This window comes from Lampetra planeri, unplaced genomic scaffold (genome assembly GCF_965212315.1).
Source record: "Lampetra planeri unplaced genomic scaffold, kcLamPlan1.2.h2 scaffold_362, whole genome shotgun sequence".
In the NCBI taxonomy this organism is placed as follows: Eukaryota; Metazoa; Chordata; class Hyperoartia; order Petromyzontiformes; family Petromyzontidae; genus Lampetra; species Lampetra planeri.
The window spans coordinates 4,069-25,000 of NW_027615185.1; the positions used below are offsets into that span (position 1 = coordinate 4,069).

At 53.2% G+C, this 20,932-nt stretch overlaps 1 protein-coding gene across 4 annotated transcripts in view; it reads left to right on the forward strand.

Moving 5' to 3' along the window:
- Positions 1-6,528: 6,528 nt before the first annotated feature.
- Positions 6,529-20,932, forward strand: part of USP9X (ubiquitin specific peptidase 9 X-linked) — a 52,264-nt gene continuing 37,860 nt past the window's right edge. Inside the window, exons 1-6 of one of the 4 annotated variants that reach the window (XM_078623651.1) lie at positions 6,529-7,374; positions 14,125-14,541; positions 16,119-16,312; positions 17,489-17,568; positions 18,114-18,226; positions 20,136-20,354. In XM_078623651.1, the coding sequence (XP_078479777.1) occupies positions 14,374-14,541; positions 16,119-16,312; positions 17,489-17,568; positions 18,114-18,226; positions 20,136-20,354 (774 nt within the window). In that variant the 5' untranslated portion in view covers positions 6,529-7,374; positions 14,125-14,373. The other 3 variants (XM_078623654.1, XM_078623656.1, XM_078623655.1) reach the window with 3 other exon arrangements.

Below are 20,932 nucleotides of genomic sequence, written 5' to 3' on the forward strand. Positions count from 1 at the left end.
GCGAGTCAGTGACTGCTTTAGTGTTAAAATATGGTGCTGTATTTTTAGGATAGTGTGTTTATAATATCATTCTATGTAGATATCCACATTTATTTAATATTTTTCTTCTGCAGTTTTTATTGAAAATGCAATATTTGATATCTCAAAAACCTGATGTGATAGACAAAAACTGATGCCAGATTTGGAATCAGCACCCCTAAATTACATTAAATCCGTTGGAATACCTTGTGCTAGAAGAAGTGTGTTGACCAGTTTTATGGATGATATTGGTCGCAAAAGCCTACTCCGTGTTAAACTGATGATGATGCTATTGAATGAATGGGGTTAATGCGTGATCGCCATGTCATGAGAGTATGAAGAGGGGAAAGTAGCGATGGTGGTTATGAGGGGGAGATTCAGGGGTCGTGAGATGAGCTCTGGGAAAACGAGCGAGTGTTGAGTGAGGAGCGGAAACTCGTGAACGAAGGGGACCGCTTCATGTGGAGGAGGGGGGGGAAGTTGTTCCAGTGAAGATGGAGAGAGAGCGGGGATTGAGGAGGAGGGGGAAAGGAGCGAGGCAGCGGATTGCGGAGTTGGTGACAAATATAATAGTAGGACTTAGAAAAGGGTTGGTGAAGACGGTGGGGTTTAGGCCTTAGTCACAGCTGGTTGGAGTAGCAGGAGGTCTATCCGAGGGGTCGGCAAGCTGTGGGCTGCTGCTTGACGCTGTTTATCAAGCAAGGACCATCGTGTCGCGTTCACCGCACTCATCACGGAACTTGAAATATTCAGCGTATATACTTAAATATATACTTAAATATACGCTGCCAAGCTTGGTGGTGTTCAGAAGAACAGGTCTGTCGGAAAGACAGCGTCTGAATGAGCACCACCAGGCTTGGCAGCGTATATACTTAAATATATACTTAAATATACGCTGCCAAGCTTGGTGGTGTTCAGAAGAACAGGTCTGTCGGAAAGACAGCGTCTGAATGAGCACCACCAGGCTTGGCAGCGTATATACTTAAATATATACTTAAATATACGCTGCCAAGCTTGGGGGTGTTCAGAAGAACAGGTCTGTCGGAAAGACAGCGTCTGAATGAGCACCACCAGGCTTGGCAGCGTATATACTTAAATATATACTTAAATATACGCTGCCAAGCTTGGTGGTGTTCAGAAGAACAGGTCTGTCGGAAAGACAGCGTCTGAATGAGCACCACCACGCTTGGCAGCGTATATACTTAAATATATACTTAAATACACGCTGCCAAGCTTGGTGGTGTTCAGAAGAACAGGTCTGTCGGAAAGACAGCGTCTGAATGAGCACCACCACGCTTGGCAGCGTATATACTTAAATATATACTTAAATATACGCTGCCAAGCTTGGTGGTGTTCAGAAGAACAGGTCTGTCGGAAAGACAGCGTCTGAATGAGCACCACCACGCTTGGCAGCGTATATACTTAAATATATACTTAAATATACGCTGCCAAGCTTGGTGGTGTTCAGAAGAACAGGTCTGTCGGAAAGACAGCGTCTGAATGAGCACCACCACGCTTGGCAGCGTATATACTTAAATATATACTTAAATATACGCTGCCAAGCTTGGTGGTGTTCAGAAGAACAGGTCTGTCGGAAAGACAGCGTCTGAATGAGCACCACCACGCTTGGCAGCGTATATACTTAAATATATACTTAAATATACGCTGCCAAGCTTGGTGGTGTTCAGAAGAACAGGTCTGTCGGAAAGACAGCGTCTGAATGAGCACCACCAGGCTTGGCAGCGTATATACTTAAATATACGCTGCCAAGCTTGGTGGTGTTCAGAAGAACAGGTCTGTCGGAAAGACAGCGTCTGAATGAGCACCACCAAGCTTGGCAGCGTATATACTTAAATATATACATAAATATACGCTGCCAAGCTTGGTGGTGTTCAGAAGAACAGGTCTGTCGGAAAGACAGCGTCTGAATGAGCACCACCACGCTTGGCAGCGTATATACTTAAATATATACTTAAATATACGCTGCCAAGCTTGGTGGTGTTCAGAAGAACAGGTCTGTCGGAAAGACAGCGTCTGAATGAGCACCACCACGCTTGGCAGCGTATATACTTAAATATATACTTAAATATACGCTGCCAAGCTTGGTGGTGTTCAGAAGAACAGGTCTGTCGGAAAGACAGCGTCTGAATGAGCACCACCACGCTTGGCAGCGTATATACTTAAATATATACTTAAATATACGCTGCCAAGCTTGGTGGTGTTCAGAAGAACAGGTCTGTCGGAAAGACAGCGTCTGAATGAGCACCACCACGCTTGGCAGCGTATATACTTAAATATATACTTAAATATACGCTGCCAAGCTTGGTGGTGTTCAGAAGAACAGGTCTGTCGGAAAGACAGGGTCTGAATGAGCACCACCAAGCTTGGCAGCGTATATACTTAAATATATACTTAAATATACGCTGCCAAGCTTGGTGGTGTTCAGAAGAACAGGTCTGTCGGAAAGACAGCGTCTGAATGAGCACCACCAAGCTTGGCAGCGTATATACTTAAATATATACTTAAATATACGCTGCCAAGCTTGGTGGTGTTCAGAAGAACAGGTCTGTCGGAAAGACAGCGTCTGAATGAGCACCACCAAGCTTAGCAGCGTATATACTTAAATATATACTTAAATATATGCTGCCAAGCTTGGTGGTGTTCAGAAGAACAGGTCTGTCGGAAAGACAGCGTCTGAATGAGCACCACCAAGCTTGGCAGCGTATATACTTAAATATATACTTAAATATACGCTGCCAAGCTTGGTGGTGTTCAGAAGAACATGTCTGTCGGAAAGACAGCGTCTGAATGAGCACCACCAAGGATTCGCCACGGGAGGAGAGGCCCCGGACGCACCGGCTACAGGAACAAGGCAACCCTCAACAACAACAACAACACAACAAGAATAACAACCCAAATAACAACACATTACACGACCCTACGCACGACACCTCCGATGAGCACGCTTGGCTACGTACGGTGCGAAAGAAGTTCACCGCCCACTACAAACCCCTCCCCCCCCCCCCCCCAATTTGCTCCTGTGTGATCTTACTTAGGGGCAACCCCAGTGGCAGCTGCCCCTGTGCATTTGTCTGCTGCCACGAAAACCCACAGACTCACACAGAGACCCACAGAGACCCAGAGACTCACACAGAGACCCACAGACTCACTCAGAGACTCACATAGAGACCCACAGACTCGCAGAGACCCACAGACTCGGACAGAGACTCACAGAGAGACCCCCAGACTCACACAGTGACCCACAGACTCAGACAGAGACTCACAGAGACACAGACTCAGAGACCCATAGACTCACGCACAGACTCACAGAGAGACCCAGTCTCACACAGCGACCCACAGACTCACACAGCGACCCACAGACTCACACAGAGACTCACAGACTCACAGAGACCCACAGACTCACACACAGACTCAGAGACCCACAGACTCACACACAGACTCACAGAGAGACCCAGACTCACACAGAGACCCACAGACTCGCAGAGACCCGCAGACTCACAGAGACCCAGAGACTCACACAGAGACCCACAGACTCACACAGAGACCCACAGACTCACACAGAGACCCACAGACTCACACAGAGACCCACAGACTCACACACAGACTCACAGAGACCCACAGACTCACAGAGACTCACAGACCCACAGACTCACAGAGACCCACAGACTCACAGAGACCCAGAGACTCACACAGAGACCCACAGACTCACAGGAACCCACAGACTCACAGACTCACACAGAGACCCACAGACTCACACAGAGACCCACAGACTCACACAGACCCACAGACTCACACATAGACCCACAGACTCACACAGAGACCCACAGACTCACACACAGACTCACAGAGACCCACATACTCACAGAGACTCACAGACCCACAGACTCACAGAGACCCACAGACTCACAGAGACCCAGAGACTCACACAGAGACCCACAGACTCACACACAGAATCACAGGAACCCACAGACTTACAGACTCACACAGAGACCCACAGACTCACAGAGACCCACAGACTCACACAGAGACCCACAGACTCACACAGACCCAGAGACTCACACAGAGACCCACAGACTCACAGAGACTCACAGACTCACACAGAGACCCACAGACTCACACAGACTCACAGACTCACACAGAGACCCACAGACTCACACAGACCCAGAGACTCACACAGACTTCATATTTAGTGACTTTCTTTCCTCTTTCTCTATTTTGCACTCCTATCGTGTTTGTGTTTGTTGTTGTTTCGTTCTGACCCCGTGCCCCGACTGGACACCTGTGAAAAAGAGCTTTATAGCTCATCGGATTCCTCCTTCAGTATAGATACATCTGATTCTGTTTCCAGGTAGTGATATTAGTTACGTGACGACGTTATTTGCGAAACGACAAAAAAAGGGTGAGACGGAAAACATTGCACGACGGCCCCTTTTTAAATCCTTTATATTAAGTTCGCTCGCTTGCTTGCTTGCGTGCTTGCTTGCGTGCTTACGACCGTGCAAACCTTTCGGTCGTTTTTTAACCCACTTCCCGTGATCCAATCGAGCTGACATTTTGCACACAGACTCGTTGTGCGAGACAATTAATTTTCGCGAAAAAAATCCTAAATTTTCCACTTTTTAGGAATTTTTTTTTCTATTTAATTACCAATTGCTTAATGGTGGCAGGCAATCATCTGGCCGATAGGTGGCAGCCATCTCAAGCCAGAGGACGAGAGGACTCTAGCCGCCACGCATATAAAAGGATTTATAGTGACAAACTTTGTTTTTACGGGTTAATTTTTAAAATCCTTTATATTAAGTTCACTTGCTTGCGTGCTTGCTTGCTTGCTTAGGACCGTGCAAATCTTTCGGTCGTTTTTTAACCCACTTTCCGTGATCCAATCGAGCTGACATTTTGCACACAGACTCGTTGTGCGTGACAATTAATATTCGTGAAACAAAAATTCCCAAAATTTTACACTGTTTAGGGAAAACAAATTAAATATTGAATTACTAATTGCTTAATACTGGCAGACAATCAACTGACCCATAGGTGGCAGCCATCTCAAGCCAGAGGACGAGAAGACTCTAGCCGCCACGCATCTAAAGGATTTATAGTGAAAAACTTTGTTTTTACGGGTTTACTTGTTAGCACCGCTTTGATGAGCACTCCCCCAGCATCAACACACCATGAGCGCTAAGCGAGGTCTGCCTGTACAGTTGAACATCAGGAAGACAGAGGTGGTGGTGGTGGTGTTGTGGGTGCTGAATGGAATCGATCCTTACAGAGTTCAATCGTTGTCGGGCGGATAGTCCCTATGAGTGAGCGCGAAGCGCCGTTCACAGATGACCGCACTCTAGATGTGCCTTCCGCCGCGACGTTTGGTCGTGTGTCTGGAAGAAAGCAGGCCTACGCTCATCCCACGATCTTACTTCTCAAAACCAAAACGGAGGTTTATATCCACAAAGTCCCACCGACACTACAATGCACGTAAATAAATAAAGGCCTTTTATCTTATTATTGGTCTTATTTTGATTTATTACGTGACTTTAACGAAAGAACCAAGATGTTTAATTCTAGTTTACTTTCATGACAGTTTGCCTGACCGCATGGCAGTGACGTCACAATGCTAGTGACGTCATCGCGGTGATGTAATCGGGCTGCTTGGGCATGACGTCATCGAGGATCTATAAATGACCGCAAGGGGCTGGGGAGGAAGGGGCAGGAGTGGAGAGGGGGGTGGGGTGAGGGGGGGATACGGGCGGCGGAGCCCCGCCCCCCGTTGAAGATGGCGCACAGCTATTGGCTGTCTCGGCCGCACGTGACTGACGCCACGAGGGGGCACTATTGGCCGAGAGCTCAACCCCAACGGGGGAGGGGAGCCCACCGGATATCGAATCCCGCCACTCCACCCCCCTCACCGTTCGTGCCAATTGGACAAATCCCCGTCACGTGACTGACAATCCTGGGGGAGGGGGGGGGTGGTCCCCCTCCCTCTCTCCAACAGTTGCGGGTGTTGGAGAGGGGGTGGGGGGTGAAGAAGCCACGTGACCTCGCTGCCGCCATCTTGCTAAGGGGCTAGAGTGGGCTGGGTGACCCGCCATAGCTGCTCCCCCCTACTCAACATGGCCGTCGTCGGCTTCACCCGCCTATGGAGAGAAGGGGGGGGGGCGTGTAACTTTGGTGAAGAAATCACGTGACATCTGCCGCCATCTTGATAAGGGGGTTGGGGATGGGTGGAGTGCGATTGGTGACCCGTCACACCCCAAACCCCCCCCCTCTCAGCTACTCAGCATGGCCGCTTTCGGCTTCACCCGCCTATGGAGAGTGGGGGGGGGGCGCGCGCGCTCGCCTCGGTTAATAAGCCACGTGACCTCGCCGCCATCTTGCTAAGGGGGTGGGTGACCCGCCAAAGCTGGGATCCGTCCCCTCACCTACCCAACATGGCCGCCTTCGACTTCACCCGCCTATGACGCAAGGTTAGCCTCCACACCCCCCCCCAGCCGCTGCCATTATCTCTCTCCGCTCCGGCGAGGGGGGCTCACGTCGCGATCTTTCCGGCAGCCTCGGCACCACCTCGCCTCTCCTCCCCTCCCCCTGAATCGCCTCACGGGCTCGGCTCGGCTCGGCGCCCCCCCCCCCCCATCTTTGACAGCCGCCCTCCGGCAACAGCAAGCTGGGCAGTTGCAGCAGCGGCAGCAGCGGCAGCAGCAGCAGCGGTAGCAGCTTCAGCATCTCCGCCTCATCTCCACCTCCACCACCACCACCACCACATCCTGTCTATCGCTCGCCTCGTCACCCCATTGCCGCCGCCGAGAGGAAACGCGAGGGAGTCGAGGGTCCCGAGTCTCGGCAGCAAGAGGAGACGCGTCAGGAGGAGCAGGAGGAAGGGGGTGGGTGGTGTATTGTCAGCCGTGGGTTGGCATCCGTGTGAACCCTTGGGCCCAGCCCGCGACCATCTTACCTAGAGGTACAGTAGAGTAGATCAGGCGGGGCCAACCACTACAACAACAATCACAACCACCACAACCACCACCACAATCACAACCACCACCACGGCAGCAGCAGCAGTAGTAGAATCGGTTGCAGCTAAACAATCGGATTGTCGCCTCCCTCCACCGCCCACCACCACCATCTTAACCAGCAGCAGTTAAGTTACACAAGAATCCGTAGTCCCATTTCTCTTAAGAGGCAGCAGAAGCAGCAGCAGCTTGAGGTGGGTAGAAGAAGGAGAAAAACGATTTGAGAGAACTCCGTAGCGAGCACCACCACCACCCTCACGCCTTCTACCCCGGGCCTCGCTCAACCCTCGGCCGAAAACTCGAGCCGGGGACATCAGCTCGCCGGCCTCGGGTGAGTGGGGTGGGTGGGTGAGTTTGGGTGAGTTGGTGAGGGTGAGTGGCTGAGGGTGAGTGGCTGGGTTTGGTGAGTGGCTGGGTTTGGTGAGTGGGTGAGGGTGAGCGGGTGGGTGGGTGAGTTTGGGTGAGGATGAATGGCCGGGTTTGGTAAGTGGCTGATGGTGGGTGGGTGAGTTTGGGTGAGTTGGTGAGGGTGAGTGGCTGGGTTTGGTGAGTGGGTGAGTTGGTGAGTGTGAGTTGTTGGGTTAATAGGTGGGTTAGTGGGTGAGGGAGGGAGAGTGTTTGGATTAATGGCTGGGTTGGTGAGTACATTGGTGGATAGTGGATAAGGGTGGGTGAGTGGGTAGAGTGTGTGAGTGGGTCACTAATTGAGTGTTAATGAGTGGGGGATTGAGTTGGTGGGTGTGTTAATGGGTGAGCGAGTCTGTGAGAGGGTGGGTGAGTAGACGAGTGAGTGAGTGAATAGGTGAGTGGGTTGGTGGGTGAGTGAGTGGTCGTTGGGTCTATGCGTGGGTTAGTGAGCCCGTGGAGTGGCTAAATGGGTGGGTAAGTTAGTCGTTGAGTGGGTTCATGGCTGGGTGAGTACATGAGTGAGTGAGCCCCGGTGAGTGAGTGGTTGAGTGACTTGGTAGCGAAGTTCTCGTCTGTGTCTGGAACGGGGGACCACCCTCAAATTAAAGGGCGTGGGTGGATCCCTCATTAGGTGGGGAGGGGGTGTCTGCTCTGTGGGATCATACCGGGATAGAGGGGGCGGGGGGGGGTTGGCCGTCTTGTTTACACGGGAGGAGGAAGAGGAGGGGGAGACGCCGGGTGACTGACTGCCGGGTGAGTTTGTGAACAGTTCGACTGCCTTCTGTCTGGTGAGTGGTGAGTGGGACCTCCCTCACCTCCTCTCCACCCCTGTTACGAGGTTATGAGGCCCCCCATCCCCCTCCAGTTTATTTAAAGGGGTATCGAAGAGGGGGTGTGGGGGGCTCGCTTTGTTGACACGGAGTGAGGGGGAGATCATCGCCGGCAGTAGCAGCAGCAGCAGCAGCTGACTCGAGGGAAAATGGCTGCTGACCCGCCCGCCTTTATTTAATAATTTATTTACAACCGGGGCCCTCTCTCAAGGGGGGCGGGGGGGGCTCCGCGTAAAACGAGGAAATAGTGGAGGGGGGCCCCTTGCCGCTCTCTCGATAGAAGGAGGGGGGGTCCGAGCTTAAGGGGACAACGGGCGAGAGGCCATAGCCCCCAAGAGACGAGCCGAACGCGCATAAAAGAAACTAGGCCCCATCACCTCCCGGTGGAGCCTACGGGCTTGCCTGGTCGCCCCTGCCCGCCCCGGGGCACTGGTGGTGGGGGGGGGGGTGGAGGGAGGTGGCGGTGGTTGAGGCCTTCGGTGTCTGTTAAATTCCCTCGCCCGCCATCGCAGCAAGGGTCCGCACTTGCGGAATAACGAATGGGGTGGTTTTAAAGAGGTGTGCTGAGGGAGGATGGTGAGGGTGATGGTGTTGCGGTGAGAGTAAATGGTGAGGTGGTGGTGAGTGTGGTGACGATTCAGGGGGGTGATGGTGAGTGCGGTGATGGTGGCGTGTGTGAGGTAAATGAGAGGGGAGGATGGGTGTTGGTGAGGGGAAAATGTGGTGAGGGTGATGGTGAAAGTGATGGTGGTAAAAGTGATAGTTATGGTGAGTGGTGACAGCGGTGGTGGTGGTGAGGGTAAAACTGTTGGTGCGTGTGGTTGATGGTGGCGTTTGTGAGGTAAAGAGGGCGGAGGAGGGATGGTAGCGAGGGAGACATGTGATGAGTGTGGTGATGGTGGTAAAGGTGAGAGTCGTGGTGAGTGTAATGACAGCGGTGGTGAGGGTAAAAAGTAATGGTGTGTGTGAGGTTGGTCCAGGTGAAAATGGTGAGGGTAGTGGTGGTGTTGGTTAATAACAGTGGTGAGGATGTTCTGGAAGATGTTGGTACTGCGGTCGTGGTGAGTAACGATTATCTGAACCGGTTCTGGGCCTCCCCTAGTTCGACTCGGCCTCAAATCAGTACCTGGTGCGATGTGTAAACATCACCACTGGGGAGACAAAGGTGGTCGGGCGTGGTGCTGGCCACTCACCCCCTTGTGTGCCATGCCCGCCTCTATCGGTGCTCGCTAACAGCACTTGCCTCAAAAGTCTGGGAGAAAATGTGGCTGGGGCTGCCGTTCTTCAAATATTGGATGAAGTCGCAGTTGGCCCTTGTGAGTGGCTGGCTGAGGTGCCATCTGTTGATGAAATACGAAGAGCAAACCAGAGTCTCAGACCAGTAATAGTGCCGGGCAGAGATGCTGAGGGAGGGTGGCATTTGTCTGCCGACTGCCCGATATGACATCATCACAACTTTCTTGACCACAGGATGGGTTTCACAAGATTGGAACGATGCCCTGTAACAACTACTTGGTCATCTCCCTCCTCAGGGTAGTGCCGGTAAAGGTCCTCGCAAGGATTTAACAACATCACCCCCTTACCAGCAGCACTCTGAGGAGAGGCTTGTGGAGCGCAATGTGGTTTCAAACCAGGGTGGTCCTGCACAGATTACATATTCTATTTCCGTTTGCTTTATTGACCTGGTCAAGGCCTATGATACCATCAATAGACATGTGCTCTTGGTTGTTCTTCGTGCCTTCGCGGTACCTGACTCTGCGCACAATCATTAAGGACCTTAATGATGGTAGGAAGGTCCTGGTAAAGCTGCGCGGCTAGGAGTCAGAGCCATTCGTTGTTCCCCTTGGGATGCGACAAGGTATGTCCTCTGGTTTCTACATTAGTTAACACATTTTTTTATACACATAGTTCGATAAGCTTTTCATGGTTGTACCAAAGGAATTTCCATTGGTACAGATACAATGGGAGGCTGATCGTTTCCCAGATGCAGTCAAGGGATGGCTCCCTATTGGTCAACCATGCTGTTTACACTGATGATCTGATGATTGCTGCTCACTCTGAGAAGAAGTTGGAGGCTTCATTGCTGAACCTGGAGCGTGCCAGCCCCACCAAAACTAAGCATCTGCCTGAATTTTCATCATAAAATTCTCCACCCATTCAATTCGCCATGAGAGCTGGGGCAGTTGTATACAGAGTTGAAAAGTTTCCATAGCTGGGCAATGTCCCTTATGACCAGCTCCTGTTCGGCAGGGGATTTCTCATCTCCGAATCAGTCTGGGCGACATTATCTTTTCGTCGGCTGCGTAATGCTGCTGTGTTGAAGCGACCTACCAGGACCTGTCGCTCCACACGAAGCTGTCCGGCTCTTCTTGGCCACGGTCATGACCCTCCATTGGAAACTTGGAGCCCCTCTCCACAGCGGTGTTTCGCAAACTTCTTTGGCCTACGGACCACTCGGCGAACGGACCACACAGCTCCCCCACCAACCACCCACCCCTGCCGACACAATGCATTCACTTCTCTCTCTAAATACCAACAAAACGATACATTACCGGAACATAAACATTTTTTAATACAGCTATAAGGTTTTTTTTGGATGGGTGGACATTTAGAGAAACATTTATTTTAATTGTACCAGTGAAGGCCCACTGAGCTATGTAGCTCTTTTTCAGAAGCGACTTGGCTATCACAAATGATGGCTCATAGAAATGACTTATCATCATCGTCAGCCCAATAACTCTAAATGCATGATATTGATTCTAAATGTGGAGGACCCGGAGAAAAATCCACGCGACCACGGTGAGAGAGCGAGAGACGTGCAAACTTCAAATATACAGTAGCAGGCGTCGTCATGGTCGGGATCGAACCCGCATGACGTCCTGTGCACCAGACGAGGTAGTTAACATCTCCGAGCTACCGTGACTCCTCATCTTCGGGTTAGGGTAGTTTCACCCTTTCCCATTCCGATGATGTACGTTTACGTCATCAGTTTTTCTTCCGATTCCGTCTGCTCTAAAATAAAGTAACTTTATACCGGTACGCCTTCAGTTCGGAAGACATACCGAGGCTCCCCACAAGGCCACGCGGGAGGGCGTGTGGCACAGTTTGGCGCCGGCTATCGTAGATTGGTGGCGGTCGTGTCGCTACGGTTCTCTGCGGTGAGTAACAACGTCTTTAAAAACGCTGGCACTGATACTACGCCTCTCGAAATAACATGAACACTGAACCGCTCGTGCGTTCCGCGATTTGGTGGATAATGGGATACCCACCCACCCTGCAACTTGCAGACATCTCGAAACGGCAAAGGTTTAACCAGGGCAGTTTACCTAACTACACTTGTATACACTATACACTACCCGACATTACACTGACTATACTATACTATACACAGCCCTACATTACGCTATACTATACACGACATCACTATACAGTACACAGTACACTATCCTATACACTACACCTCCAATTAGCACGGTTGGCTACGTACGGTACAAAAAAGTTGAGCGTACGTACTCTGGCGTGCCAGGGTTTGTGACGGGGCCTGTCTGCAAGACCAAGTCTCTAGAGGCAATTGAGGAAGAGAGAATTGTGAGTGCTATGGGTGGGGAGCTGGTTGAAGGAGGGGGGGATGAGGCGGGGGGGAGGTGGCGAGGGGGGCGATGGATCAATCGGAGAGAGCTGGACCCTAAATGAGCGGCAAGCCGCTCCACCATAAGTGGTTGGCAGCTGAGTGGGGGTATCTTTTATGCTATATCTTGTATGGATTTTATATAGCAGCGCGTTAGTCCAAGGCTGTGTGAGTCTATCTATGTCTCTGTCTCTATGCATCTCAATGGGTCGGTGGCGCCACGGTCGCGAGTTATTAGCGACCTCGCAGGGTATACAGGAGGTCGTGGGTTTGATCCCGACCCTGTCGCCTGTTGTACATTTGGAGTCTGCGTCTCTCTCACTCTCCCTGCGGTCGCGTGGATTTTTCTCCGGATTGTCCAGTTTTTTCCTTCCGCGTTTAGAATTGACATCGTGGGTTGTAGAGTAGTTGGCTGCTGCTATACTTTTCCACTTGATAAGCCACCACTCTGTTGAGCTATCATTTGTGATCGTGGGCTCAGTGGGCCTTACCGGGCAACATGATGATAGTTTTAGTATCTCTCTCTCTGGGTTTGCTATACCTTTATAGGTCCATCGTTTGGTTTGCATGGCAAGTCTTCTGTGTGGTTGTGTTTGTCTGTGTGTATGCGGGCTAGTGCAACGGTTAGCGCCCTGCACTACGAACCCGGCAACCCGAGTTCGATTACCGCTCGTGGCCAACACCAGTGCCGATTATTTCAATCGGTCCTGGGCCTCCCCTAGGTCGACTCGGCTTCAAATGAGTACCTGGTGTGATGCATGAACATCGCCACTGGGGAGACAAAGGCGGACGGGTGTGGTGCTGGCCACCCACCCCCTCGTGTGCCGTGCCAGCCTTCATAGGCGCTACTTGCTAACAGAACTTTCCCCAACAGTCTGTTAAGGCTACACGGGGGATCTTTAACTTTGTGTCTTCTGGGTTGTTGTGTGTGTTTGAGAAGTTGTGTGTGCGTGTGTAGTTGTGTTGGTGCACTTTTTGTTACGCGTGATTTGAGTGGTGTATGGTTGTGGTTGGAGCGGTAGTTGTGGTGTGTGGTTGTGATTGTTTTGGTGTGTGGTTGTGGTTGGAGCGTTAGTTGTGGTTTGGTTGTGGTTGTTGTGGTGTGTGGTTGTGGTTGGAGCGGTAGTTGTGGTTTGTGGTTGTTGTGGTGTGTGGTTGTGGTTGGAGCGGTAGTTGTGGTGTGTGGTTGTTGTGGTGTGTGGTTGTTGTGGTGTGTGGTTGTTGTGGTGTGTGGTTGTTGTGGTGTGTGGTTGTTGTTGTGGTGTGTGGTTGTGGTGTGTGGTTGTGGTTGTTGTGGTGTGTGGTTGTGGTTGTTGTGGTGTGTGGTAGTGGTTGTTGTGGTGTGTGGTTGTGGTTGTTGTGGTGTGTGGTTATGGTGTGTGGTTGTGGTTGTTGTGGTGTGTGGTTGTGGTTGGAGCGGTTGTTGTGGTGTGTGGTTGTGGTTGTTGTAGTGTGTGGTTGTGGTTGGAGAGATTGTTGTGGTTGTAGAGGTTGTGGGTGAGTGTTACACAAGTCATCTTGTTATCTAACTTTATTTATAACGATGCAATACAGTTACTCATTAACATAATTGCATTCTACTATATTAATATTGATGACCTTTCTAACACGATTAACGTTATTTATTACGGTATAAACTATTATAACGTCAACAACATTGCATTCTACTTTGTATATGAGCAAGTGTGGAGCGGTTGTGTAGCGGTTAGCGCGCTGTACTGCGAACCCGGTGACCCGAGTTGGATTCCCGCTCACCAGTGACGATTATCAAACGCGGCCGGGTGTGGTGCTGGCCACCCACCCGCTCGGCCGCCGTGTCAGCCTTCATAGGTGCTGCTTGCTAACAGCACTTGCCCCAACAGTCTGTTAAGTCTACACGGGGCATCTTTGTCTTTGTGAGTGAGTGGGGAGCGATAGTCGAGCGGATCGGCGCGCTGCGCTACGAACCCGGTGACCCGAGTTCGATGTCCGCTCACGGCCAACACCAGTGACGAATATCTGAACCGGTCCTGGGCCTCAAACGAGCACCCGCTGCGGCGGTGTGCAGTGAACATGCCACTGGGGAGACAAAGGCGGCCGGGAGTGGTTGCTGGCCACACCCACCCCCCGTGTGCCACAGTGCCGGCAGCCTTCACAGGGGCTGCTCGCTTACAGCACTTGCCCTCTACCCCTCCCTCTGTCCTCCCTCCTCTGTGCTCCCTGCACACCACCTCAGGAAGTGCAATGTTCTCTGCGGGCCTGTGGGAGAGAGAGGCCGCTTCCATCACGCTCGTGCTCACCTTTGCTCCAGCCGTCTCGACGACCACTTCGATCGCATCAACCTCCTCGTCCTCCTTCTCGTCCTCCCTCGTCTCGTCGTCCACGTCCTCGCGAGAGCCGCAGCGAGCGCCGGCGGGAGGCGCTCCGGCGGCTCCCCGCCCCGTCGCCTGACAAGATAGCGAGGCTGTGCCCCGCTCTTGCCGCCATGACAGCCACGACCCGCGGGTCGCCCGTCGGCGGTGGCGGCGGCGGCGCGGGGGGCAGCGACGCGGCCGGATCCTCGCCGCAGCCCGCGGCGGCGCAGCCCGGCCAGGGTGGCAACGCCGCCGACTCGTCGCCTCCCAGCCAGCCGCCGTCACCCATGCACGCCACGGCACGTCCGCACGCACGCACCAACGCGCGCTTGATACCGGAGATGCGCACGCATGCACACACGCGTGCGGGCGGGCGGCATAGCGAGCACACGTGATGGCAGTGGGAGCACACGCACGTACACACACACGTACACACACACGTACACACACACGTACACACACACGCGTGTACACACGTACACACGGGGCACAGTGGGAGCACACACGTACACACACACACACGTACACACACACACGTACACACACACGGGGCACAGTGGGAGCACACACGTAGCCACGCAACACAGTGGGAGCAAACATTCGCGCACGTGCACACACGCACGTACACGCACGTACACGCACGTACACGCACGTACACGCACGTACACGCACGTACACACACGCAGCATAGTGGGAGCACACGCAGCACAGCGAGCACACACACGTATATCCGCAGCACAGCACGGGGTGAACACACACACTGCACGGTGTGTAAACACACGGGACAGAACAGAACGGTGTGTAAACACACGGGACAGCACGGGGTGAACACACACACAGCACACCGGCACTGGCCGGTGACTCGTGCCAGCACTGACGAGATTGGACTCTGGAGGAGGAGGCTCATGAAGGACGATACCGGGCAGTGCCAGGCTAGGTGCACCTTGAGGCTTCTGGGTAGTTGGAGGCAGTCGCCCTCCAGCAAAAAGCGGAGGGTGGAGGAGCGGTGCTCACAACCACGAGCGGAGCGCCGGGCTGATAAAGCGCAGCGAGTTGGCACAGTAGGGGGCACAGGTGGTGCATCTGCCAGTCATCTCAGTCGGTCGATCCATGGCACCGAGGTCTGTCCTGTGAACTCCTGCCAGTCGCCTTCATAGACGCTGCTACTCGCTACTAACAGCACTGGCCCCGACAATCGGTTGAGGCTACACAGGGGATCTTTTGTGTGTCTGTGTAGCCTTCATAGGTGCTTGTATTTTGTTTTATATCTACGTGACTTTACCGAAAAGAACCAACGTGTATTCATCGGTGCTACTCACCGGTGCTGCTACTCGCTACTAACAGGACTTGCCCCGGCCAGTCTGTTAAAGGGTGACCCCAGGGGAACCTTTGTCACTGTGTATGTGTGTCTGTGTGTGTGTGTCACTCTGTGTGTCTGTGTCACTCTCTGTGTGTGTGTCTGTGTGTGTGTGTGTCACTCTCTGTGTGTCACTCTCTGTGTGTGCGTGTGTGTGTCACTCTCTGTGTGTCACTCTCTGTGTGTGTGTGTCTGTGTGTGTGCGTGTGGGGAGCGGTAGTGTAGCGGTTAGCGCGCTGCGCTATGAACCCGGCGACCCGAGTTCGATTCCCGCTCATGGACAACACCAGTGACGATTATCTGAACCGGTCCAGGGCCTCCCCTAGGTCGACTCAGCCTCAAATGAGTACCTGGTGCGGTGTGTAGTAAACATCGCCACCGGGGAGACAAAGGCGGTCGGTCGTGGTGCTGGCCACCCACCCCCTCGTGTGCCGTTCCGGCCTTCATAGATGCTCGCTAACAGCACTTGCCCCTAAAGTCTGTTAACGCTATACGGGGGATCTTTGTCTCTGTGTGCAGAACCCACTGCCCACCTCCCCCACTGATGTGGCCCCCACCCCCGCGACCCCGACGGCCGCCGCCGCCACCGCCGCCTCATCGTCCGATCAGGGCCAGGGGGAGGGGAGCCACCCCCCCCCAACCTCGTCGTCAAACGACGAGGAGCCCCCCTTTCCCCACGCGGAGCTTGCCAAGCTGGACGACATGATCAACAGGTGACCCCCCCCCCCCCGCCGCCCCACTCGCCTCCCACCAACAAACACGCGCCTCATCGCGCCCTCGTCACCGCTCCCGTCGCGCCTCGTCGTGGCTCGCCGCTCACGACGTGAAGCGGAGACTCGCGTGGGGAGCCGTGGACTTGCGTGGAGAACTACCGACTGGCGTAGACTCGCATAGAGAACTATTGACTCAGACTCGTGTGCAGAACCGTAGACTCGCATAGAGAACTATTGACTCAGACTCGTGTGCAGAACCGTAGACTCGCTTGGAGACCTATAGACTTGGGTAGAGAACTATAGATTCACGTACAGAACTGTAGACTCGCATAGAGAACTATTGACTCGGACTCGTGTGCAGAACCGTAGACTCGCTTGGAGACCGATAGACTTGGGTAGAGAACTATAGATTCACGTACAGAACTGTAGACTCGCATAGAGAACTATTGACTCAGACTCGTGTGCAGAACCGTAGACTCGCTTGGAGACCGATAGACTTGGGTAGAGAACTATAGATTCACGTACAGAACTGTAGACTCGCATAGAGAACTATTGACTCAGACTCGTGTGCAGAACCGTAGACTCGCTTGGAGACCGATAGACTTGGGTAGAGAACTATAGATTCACGTACAGAACTGTAGACTCGCATAGAGAACTATTGACTCAGGCTCGTGTGCAGAACCGTAGACTCGCTTGGAGACCTATAGACTTGGGTAGAGAACTATAGATTCACGTACAGAACTGTAGACTCGCATAGAGAACTATTGACTCAGACTCGTGTGCAGAACCGTAGACTCGCTTGGAGACCTATAGACTTGGGTAGAGAACTATAGATTCACGTACAGAACTGTAGACTCGCATAGAGAACTATTGACTCGGACTCGTGTGCAGAACCGTAGACTCGCTTGGAGACCTATAGACTTGGGTAGAGAACTATAGATTCACGTACAGAACTGTAGACTCGCATAGAGACCCATAGACTCACATAGACCCATAGACTGACATAGATACCCATAGGACTCACAGCCTCACAGATACCCATAGACTCACAGAGACCCATAGACTCGCATAGAGACTCAGAGACTTACATGGAGACCTATAGACTCCGAAATGGTTCCGCTGAACCCCGCGTGTGTGATGTTTCCCCCCCACGTTATGGTTTGAACCCTATCGCAGGCCACGCTGGGTCGTACCAGTGCTGCCCAAGGGGGAGCTGGAGGTACTTCTGGAGGCCGCCATTGACCTCTGCAAAAAAGGTCGGTGGAAGGGGGGGGTGGGTCATGTGAGAGAGTCGGTGAGTGAGTAGGTGGGTGAGTGAGCGCCTGGGTCATTGAGTGGGTGGGTGAGCGACTGAGCGAGCGACTGGATGAGTGAGTGGTTAGGTGAGCGAGTGAGTGGATGAGTGAGCAGCTGGGTAATTGAGTGGGTGGGCATATGAATGAGTGGCTGGGTGTATGAGCGGCTGGGTGGGTGAGCGGATGATTGAGTGGCTTGGTGGGTGAGTGGCCGAGTGAGTGGGTGAGATAGATAGTAGGTGGGTGAGATAGTGGGTGGGCAGGTGAGCTTGTGGCCGGATGAGTTGTTTGGTGAAATGTGTGGCTGCAAGAGTGGGCTGTTGAGTGAGTGGATGAGTTAGTGGACGGGGGATTGGTTGGACGGGTGAGTGAGTGGCTGGGCGGGTGGCTGGGCGAGTGGGTCAGTGGGTGGATTGGCGAGTGGGTGGATGTGCGAGTGAGTGGCTGGGTGAGTGGGTTAGTGAGTGAGTGGATGAGTGAGTGAGTGAGAGGTGATTGTGCTGCAGGGTTGGACCTGAAGAGCGAGGCGTGCCAGCGGTTTTTCCGTGATGGTCTCACCATCTCCTTCACCAAGATCCTCACCGACGAGGCGGTCAGCGGCTGGAAATACGAGATACACGTATGTACACACGCACAGAGACGCACACACGCACATACACACACAAAAGACAAAGACCCCCCGTATAGCCTTGACAGACTGCAGGGGCAAGTGCTGTTAGCGAGCACCTATAGAGGCCGGCACGGCACACGAGGGGGTGGGTGGCCAACACCACGTCTGGCCGCCTTTGTCTCCCTAGTGGCGATGTTTACACATCGCACCAGGTACTCATTTGAGGCTGAGTCGACCTAGGGGAGGCCTAGGACCGGTTCAAATAATCGTCACTGGCGGTGTTGACCGTGAGTGGGAATTGAACCCGGGTCGCCAGGTTCGTAGCGCAGCGCTAACCACTACACTACCGCTCCCCTCACATGCACAGATACACACACACAGCAAAACCCGCTATTCACCACTAAGTGACGGTGATATCACCACAGCACATGTGCCAAGTCAGGTGCACTTTGGGGCCACGTGAAGTGTCGAAGGCTCGCTGACAGGAAGTCATGGGACAGACCCAGGTGCCATGGGTTGGCTGTCTGAGATGCGCAAGCTGTACCCCCTATTGTGCTCCTCCGCCCTCCGTTGTTCCTGGAGGGCGACTGCCTCCAACTGCCCAGTAGCGTCTTTCACGAACCTCCTCCATAGAGGCCGATCTTGACACCGCTGGTACCAGTCTTCGACAAGTCCACTCAGCTCCACATTTTCCCACATTGCATTAGTTCATCTCTTTTCCAGCCAAAGTCGTGCCTGTTTAGCCCACTCTATGCGGCCAAACAGAAGCTGCTTGGGCATGCAGTGGCTGGGCATGGGGGGCTACATGACTCAGCCACACATGGACACAGACACGCACACACACACACAGATGCACAGAGAAACACGCATATTAATATGCACACACATGTACGGAGATATACACACGCATGAAGATACACGCACACATATGCACGGACATATCTACGGAGATGCGTGCATGCACGGACACACACATGGTCGCCGTCAGCGCACACAGGCTTTTTCAAGTCCTTGGTTGTTGATGGTTAAAGGAGTCGATGCATCGGTCAGCTGATCAGTCAGCTGATCGGTCAGCTGATCGGTCAGCTGATCACCGCCAATGGCGGAGCCAGGATTTTCAGGTTAGGGGGGCAAACCCCTCAAGCAATGAAAAATGATTGGAGTTGTAGGTTAGTGAGGATTTGTCCCTTGCTTTTTACTCGACGCGTGCGCGGCGATGGCGGAGGCATCGATCGAGGGTTGAATTCGAACCGCGTTGTGTGATCGGCATCGCGCTCGCTGAAGCTGTTGATGCCTTCAGGGAAGTCGTGTGCTGTGTACGCAACTGCGCACAATTCTTCGAGTCACTTAGAACCGCTTTGCCGTTACTTATTGCCAATTATGGACTCGGACTATTGTCCTATCATCTCGTAGAGTCTCTGGCACGTAACAATATGCTGCTACACAGTGGCAGTGGGGGTCGCAAAATGCCGATGTATTACTAATAAACCCCAATGATCCGATCGAAATTATGGATTTCGATCGGATCATTGGGGGGGGGCAGGTGACACCCCCCCCCCCCCCCACTGGCTCCGCCTGTGATCACCACTCTCCAGGCACAGGTGGCGCCGTCTGGGGCCACTGCTTTTCCTTGTCCACAACTTATCCCGTGTCGCCCTCCTCTCTCCCTCCTAAACACACACACCAACCCACACACACGCACACACACACACACCCGCATACACGCGCACACACACGCGCGCACACCCACACGCACACACCCGCACACACACACCCGCACACACACGCGCACACCCCCACGCGCACACACACCCACACACACCCACACACACATCCACACATACCCACACACACACCCACACACACACACGTACGTGCACGCACACACACACACGTGCACTTGCATGCGCGCGTGCAGCGCTGCATCATCTCGAACACGCACCGGCTGGTGGAGCTGTGCGTGTGCAAGCTGGCGCAGGACTGGTTCCCGCTGCTGGAGCTGCTGGCCACGGCGCTCAACCCGCACTGCAAGTTCCACATCTACAACGGCACGCGCGCCAGCGAGAGCGTGCCGGCGGGCGCCACGCCCACGGACGAGGAGCTGCACGCGCGCCCACCCGACCCTCGCTCGCCCAAGGTCGCCATCACCATCACCCTCGTCACTGTCATCGTCATCGTCATTGTCATCGTCATTGTGATCGTCATTGTCATCATCATTGTGATCGTCATTGTCATCGCCATCACCCTCGTCACTGTCATCATCGTCATTGTCATCGTCATCGTCATTGTCATCGTCATTGTGATCGTCGCCATCGCCATCACCCTCGTCGCTGTCATCGTCATTGTGATCGTCGCCATCGCCATCACCCTCGTCACTGTCATCGTCGTCATTGTCATCGTCATTGTCATCGTCGCCATCGCCATCACCCTCGTCACTGTCATCATCGTCATTGTCATCGTCATTGTGATAGTCGCCATCACCATCACCCTCGTCACTGTCATCATCGTCATTGTCATCGTCATTGTGATCGTCGCCATCGCCATCACCCTCGTCACTGTCATCATCGTCATTGTCATCGTCATTGTGATAGTCGCCATCACCATCACCCTCGTCACTGTCATCATCGTCATTGTCATCGTCATTGTGATCGTCGCCATCGCCATCACCCTCGTCACTGTCATCATCGTCACTGTCATCGTCATTGTGATAGTCGC